General features: G+C 37.6%; 2 protein-coding genes across 2 annotated transcripts; one reads left to right on the forward strand and one right to left on the reverse strand.

The window, feature by feature from the left end:
- Window positions 1-487: 487 nt before the first annotated feature.
- LOC121792780 lies at window positions 488-1,090 on the reverse strand. Its single transcript, XM_042190870.1, has one exon. It carries the CDS (start codon window positions 1,088-1,090, stop codon window positions 488-490), a length of 603 nt encoding a protein of 200 aa, XP_042046804.1.
- Window positions 1,091-1,592: 502 nt separating this feature from the next.
- Window positions 1,593-5,823, forward strand: LOC121802713. Its single transcript, XM_042202395.1, has 5 exons — window positions 1,593-1,772; window positions 3,444-3,758; window positions 4,598-4,799; window positions 5,115-5,343; window positions 5,476-5,823. Exons 1-5 carry the CDS (start codon window positions 1,677-1,679, stop codon window positions 5,696-5,698), a joined length of 1,065 nt encoding a protein of 354 aa, XP_042058329.1. The 5' UTR covers window positions 1,593-1,676; the 3' UTR covers window positions 5,699-5,823.
- The last annotated feature ends 701 nt before the right edge of the window (window positions 5,824-6,524 follow it).

The following is a 6,524-nucleotide window of genomic DNA, read 5'->3' on the forward strand; positions in this document are numbered from 1 at the left end:
TAAAATAAGCTCAAAAAGCTTACAAGCTCCCCAAAAGCTAAGTTCATCAACATCAGCTGCAATAACTCTAGTATGTTATTTTAGTAGTCAAAACTTCCTACTTCGGGATTCAATTTTGTCTCTCTAACTAAGACTTTTTCACCCTAACACACAATTCTAATTAATTCTAGCTTACAAGCTTCATTATCCTAACACTATGATAACTTACAAGCTCTTAAGTCATAAGACATTATAACATCTCATAAAATAAACTTAGCCAAACATTACATAAAAAACATAAATAATCCAGCTTTATTCAATATCCTGAGTTTATATCCACACCACACATGTTCATATGCATAAAGGATAAATATTAGCGTTAAACATAAAGCTCACATACTGGATCATAGTCATCAATTCCCAATATGAAGTAGCAATAGCGTATTCAAATTCACAAAACACACACATTGAAATATGTATATATAGTGATTTCAATTTATCGTCATTATCAAACCACCTCCTTAGCAGGCGGCGCATGATTCTCGGCAATCGCAGGAATCGCAACGTATCCCAATTTCTTCTTCGCCGCGGCGACGTCCTCCTCCTCCTCATCGTCAGATAGATCGTCGAAATCGAAACGGCTGGGGAAGAAGAGGGCCCACAGGAAGTACATCAGGGCTCCGGTGAGGGCCCCGCAGCCGACGCCGAAGAGCAGCGCGCCCACCACGCTCAGGATATCCTTGGTGCGGTCGCGAATGGAGCTCGAAACGGTGGAATAGAAATTGAGGGGGAAACCGGATGACGTCATCGCTGGGGATGAGTGAGAATCGGCGCTGGAGGAGAGATCGGATTTGAAATTGAGTGAAGGGCGGTGGGAAGAGAAGGGTTTGTGGGTGGTGGTGGTGGTGAAGATGAAGGCGACATAGTGGGGATTTTGGGCGGAATTGGGGTTAGGGTTTGCCGGGAGGGAGTGGTGGGGATAATAGGTGGTGGAGATCGTCTTGGTTGTGGCGGAGAAGTAGAAAAAAGTTCTGCAGGGGCGGGCGGAGGAGGTGACTGCGAGAAGAGAGAGGAGGAGGAGGAGAAGCAGCGGCGGAGCAGAGATCGCCATTTTCAAGAGAGAGAGATAAGAGATGTAATCTTGTGGAGAAGATGAGAGTGTTGAATTTTATTTTGGAATCAATGTACAAAAAAAGAAAAAATTCATGAATAATTAAAGTCAACGGTGCGTTCAGATATTATTTGCCGAGAAATTCGATATAATGCAAATTTTCAATTAATCTGAATCAAAATCCAAAAATTTGAGTTATTGCCCAATAAATTTTGGCATCATGCCACATTTTGAAAAATTAAGATATTATAGAAAAATCAAGATTTATTAATTCTGCAGCGCAAATCAAATAATTTAAGCATAAAATAAATTAATATATGAATTAATACTATATTATAACAGTTTTATGATTTTTGCATGATAATAAATGATTTAAACATAAAATAAAATAAGGAGTAGCTACATAAATGAGGAAATATTGGGCCAGAAGCCCAATAAATGTAATACGAAAATTGGAAAAGAAAATGAATTGAGAAAAATAATTCTTGTTTCCCCCTTTTACTGAAGAAGCATCACTTACAATTTACAAATATGCGAGACACAGCATAAAAGACTGTATGAAAAGCAGAACCGAAACTTGTTGACAATGAAGAAAACAAGTGGCGGCGGAAGTGGAGCAGCTGGCGATAAGAAGAGGGGGCGCCGCTCGTACGTCGACTCCTCTACCGACGCCCCTCCTAGGGTAAGTTTTATTCTCAATTTTGTAGTCGAATTGTACTCGCATTTGAGATTCTGATTGTTTGAATTTGTTTCTTCTTCGATTCATGAAGTTAGGTTTATGGTATGATCTGATACCTCTGCAGTATGGTGATCTCTAGTTTATGTGAATTCGTTCTATTTAAATCTTGGTTAGGTTGAAAACTATATTTATAAGGATGGTAATGTTGAATGAAATGATTACGAATGTAAATATGGAAATTGAGATTGTTTTTAGTCACTTCTACTTGTGTTCCAGTCGATCAACATGCTTAATGTCTGAGATTATTCAAAATATAATGGGTGGGGCAGCTTGATTAGAACTTCATCTGTAGTTCAACTGACTAGTCTGAAGCCTAGAATTTCATTCTGTGGATGTTGACTTGCACACTCTTATGATTGCGCTGTGTACGTTTCTAATTGACATTCTCTATTATGAGGGAGTCATGGCGGTTGGGGGCTTGGTCGTCCTCTGCCTTTTCAGCAGAATATCCTTTCCAATATCTGTTTTGTAGAAAAGATCCCAGGTTCCAAGTGTGTGTTACATTAGGCCTATTAAATAAGGAGCTACATCAGGCTTTCATGGGGTCTTGATATTGTAGGTATTTTTGTTTGACAGCAGAAGGAATTTCTTTACTTTCTTTCTTTATTTTATTTTAAACGTCTTAAATTCTTAACTTCCAAGGTTTGAGTTGGACAAATACTCAAACACGCGTTCTTTTAAAATAGTGTCATTGCTTCTTTTGCGAGATTTGGCTAATCTTACTTTGTAGCTTTAGTTATTAAAAATAGATTAATGTAACCGTTCCGTGTAACTAAATTTATTGCTCTTACCTGTTAGCAACCGTATAAGTTTCTACCCTTTTTTATTCCCTTCATAGTGGCTATGCTGATTCATTGCTGTTTCATGTCTGATGGACAACTTTTCATTTTTAGTTTTATCTGTTATATGTTTTGGAGTTTCTTCATTGGCACTAAGGACAACAGAAGCCACTGTGGACTGGCATTTATCACATGGTTAAATATGAACTAGATTATTGCTATCTCATTCTCATACAGTGGATATGGTTGGGTCTACCATATATGTGTCTCTTATTCAATAACACTCATTATTACATCAAGAGTTTGCATTACCTGGAAGATTTCATGACAAGGCTATCCCATTTAGTGAATCGTTCAATTAGGCAGCCATTGTACCTTCCTTCTACTGTTTTTCTTCCCACTTTATTGAAAAATACGACAGCCGACTTGCCAAAATAAGGAGTATTATTATTTCAATCTCTAACTGCTCTGCTTTTCCTACAGTAAAAAACACACAATTTTGTGATGCTTCGTATCTTTTTATTTCAATCAACATGCTTGATTAAGAAAAAGACTATTTATTCAATAGGTGGACTAACAAAACAGTAGCATTCCTTGGCCCTAGCTTGTTGGTTTGATTGGTTGTCCACCTATGATTGCAGCCGCACACTTTGTTACCTGTGCCAACTATGGTGATAACAGTGCAATCTTTGGATCCTTGTACAAACAAAAGGAATTAACTTATAAAAGAAATTGTTCAATAAGTTTATTGATAGTTTTATGATGTTTCCTATTTGTATGAAATGAAATTGGTAGGAAATTTATTCTCATATTGATGTTGAACTTTCAATTTCAGAAACAAGCTGCAAAGAAGGATGTTTTTCAGACATTTGCTGAGAAAGTGAGGGACCATAAAGAACTGGAGTCGAGGTGGGCTGTTTTACAGGAAACAAGAGTTGAATATTTTAGAGGAAAAGATTTTGTTAGTTTTTTGAGAAACCATCCAGAACTCAAAGACCTACTTGAATCAGATAAGAATTTAGAAATTGAAGATGTTGCGAACTCACTGCTGAGAAAGAATCTGATAGTGCGATGTGACCGTGTTGTCAAAACTGTTCGACCAGGAAAGAGAAAATTATCTACATGGCCTGCACATTTGGAGATTTTTCCAGTAAGTTCCTTCCTAACTTTTTCTTTGCAATGAGGATTAAAATAGGGTATGGCTACTTATGTTAATCCTTTCACTTGACTTGCTGACCAACATTTCTAACTTTCATGTGACTGACTCAAAAACTGATAAAGGGTATGGCTATTTGCACCCATTCTTATTAATACACCCAAAATTTAATTTTCATAATGAATTTTACTGAATACGCCTCATTATTCCAAGTCTATTCAAACATTAGAAAGAAAAACCCTAAACCACAATATTTTCCTGCTGGTCTACCACTGCAAGCTTGCAACTTCTTTGATGTTGAATCACGGTATCCCTGACGGATTACCAGACACCAACATCCCATTGCCACCACAGTTGGTGGGGGTTGCAGTTGCACCTCCTTCATTGTTGAATGCCAGCTGATGGTGTTGGTATTGGGTGGCAGTCGATAGGGACTTTTTAATGGTAGAGTGGGTGTTGTGTTGTGAGTTTGTGAGAATCAATCAGACAACCTTGTCAGAGAAGTGGTCATGCTTGTGGATGTCACCTTCAACATGCTTGATTCATGGTCTTAAAACAGTGATAGTGAAGAAACTCTGGGCATTGTTTTCCACTGTTAATGGTGGCAGAGAATAGTTTTCATGCATTTGTTAGGAGATCTGACAGCAGCATAACCTGCAGCCCTGTTCTGGCTATTCCTGTACAATTTGATGTCTTATGAAGATATGGCAGTGGTGACATGACAGAGCTAATTATGGCCATATTTAACATTTTTTGTATGGTCTTTCTAATTGTAAAACTTTTTGTATGGTTATTCTAAGTTTCTAACTGTAAAACTTTATTGTGATATGCAGGATCAATTATTTTCTGATAATGATGCATTCTTTGCATGGACTTTTGTCAACCGAAGACCATTATGGCAGACTCTTCTCTCATTTTGCTGGCCTGTTTTGACGCTAGCAATCTGCCTGTTTCCTGTGTATCCCCATCAAGTCAAGCTACTTATTCTCTACTTCTGTGCGGGTGTATTGCTTCTTATACTCTGCATGCTTTTGTGTAAGTTTTTGGTGCTGATATTGTTTTCATTTTTATCCACATTGGTTCATCTTGTGGGACCTTCATCCACATGGCCTAGCTTATAGAATAGGTGTATAGGTATGTAGTCACTTTGAAGTATCTCCATTTCTTCAGATAAACTGATAATTATGTTAGCATCTATGGCCATCGATATCCAAGGCACAGGAATTACATGCTGTTTGTTATGAGTCACAGTTTCTCTTGTATCGTATGAGTATTTGTGTTGCGATGTTTGGTTGTACCTTTTGATTTGTATGCTACATTGATCTAATTTTAGGCTTCATTTACATGCAGTAAGAGCCCTTGTATTCGGGGCACTATGGATTGCTCTTGGAAAGAGGGTATGGTTCTTCCCGAATATTCTTGCAGAGGAAGCAACACTTAAGGAGCTATTCCAGTTTTGGCCCCAGAAAGATGAGGGAGAGCGCCCCAAGTGGACAGCTCGTTTGTTTTTCGCACTTGTAGCTGTTCTTGTCATTCTATTAATGAGGCATCATGCTCCTGATGAAGCTGCAAGAGCCAGGTATTGGTTATGAACTTTAACCTATATGTTATTACCAACGTAAACGTGCCCCTCCTCCCCCCTGGCCTTCCTGCCTAATTAGTGAGACCATACATGCCATTAAGCTGAAGTGTCGTAATTATGTTTTTACAGGTATCAGAAGCGGGTGTCCAATATTATAGACGATGTTCTCGAATGGTCTCCTAGGCTGGCCCTGTCGGGTATGATGGACAAGCAAACCATGGCTAATGAGACGGATTCCAGGAAAAATACAACTGATGATGGCGTTGAGGCAATGCCTCGCCCCGATCACAAAGAGGATGAAACAATTCCAGTCCAATTTGAGGAAGATGAAACCCTTGATCACCATTATTAAATAGTATTAGGAAGATATGTGACCACAGTAATGAAAAGTACTAACTCCAAGTTTACATTTGTATTCACTCTTATCTTCTGTTTTCATTTTATTCAATAAAGTTTCACCATCTGTAGACTTTGTAACGCTGTTGTGAGTAACTTGGTATCCCCTCCCTCCGTCCTATTATATATGACACATTTCTTTATGCATGGATATTTTGGAAATTCAAAAAATGGTGTAAAATACTGGGAGAAATGAAACAATTTGGAAAGTGGTAGTGAAACAATTTTTATAGTATATCCTTAACTTTATCAATCTTATATTCCCTGTAGTATTTGCTATTAATGACGTGAGTCCTATTATCCCACTAACATGACTTCAATTTCTTTTTTCCCTTTTCTACTTTACCAATTTCACAAGAAAACATCTACCCTCAAATCTCTATTTTTAGAGGACGGGGAAAGTACAATTCAATTACTTACAATATTAAAATTGAACAAGACATTGAAGGGTTGTACATACTTTACATTTTCTAACAACTCAAATAGCAAAGTAAAAAAATTCTGTATATGATGAGATAAAGGTAGGTATGTGTCCAACCATTTTGTTTGGCATGTTTAAAGAAAACTTTAAAACGTAGTGTGTATGTGGTCTAAATTCCCAAAGACCGGCAATTATAATATTCCCTAGAGCAAGAAATGATGATCATAGTACGCCCAAAAAGGATTAAAAAAAAGAGAGAGAGATGAGAAAAGAAATAGTGTATGGAAAACCAAATGATGTTAGCCTTGACAGAAGTAGCATAAATACAATTTCGGTTTATAGAGAAGTGCAATCATCATGA

This window comes from Salvia splendens, chromosome 1 (genome assembly GCF_004379255.2).
Source record: "Salvia splendens isolate huo1 chromosome 1, SspV2, whole genome shotgun sequence".
Taxonomy (NCBI): domain Eukaryota; kingdom Viridiplantae; phylum Streptophyta; class Magnoliopsida; order Lamiales; family Lamiaceae; genus Salvia; species Salvia splendens.

Bases quoted from the DNA above. Each gene is read 5' to 3' on its own strand.
- LOC121792780 (XM_042190870.1), bottom strand. From the start codon at position 1,090: ATGGCGATCTCTGCTCCGCCGCTGCTTCTCCTCCTCCTCCTCTCTCTT.
- LOC121802713 (XM_042202395.1), top strand. From the start codon at position 1,677: ATGAAGAAAACAAGTGGCGGCGGAAGTGGAGCAGCTGGCGATAAGAAG. The intron at 1,773-3,443 runs GTAAGTTTTATT...TTTCAATTTCAG, and splicing joins CTACCGACGCCCCTCCTAGG to AAACAAGCTGCAAAGAAGGA. The intron at 5,344-5,475 runs GTATTGGTTATG...ATGTTTTTACAG, and splicing joins GATGAAGCTGCAAGAGCCAG to GTATCAGAAGCGGGTGTCCA.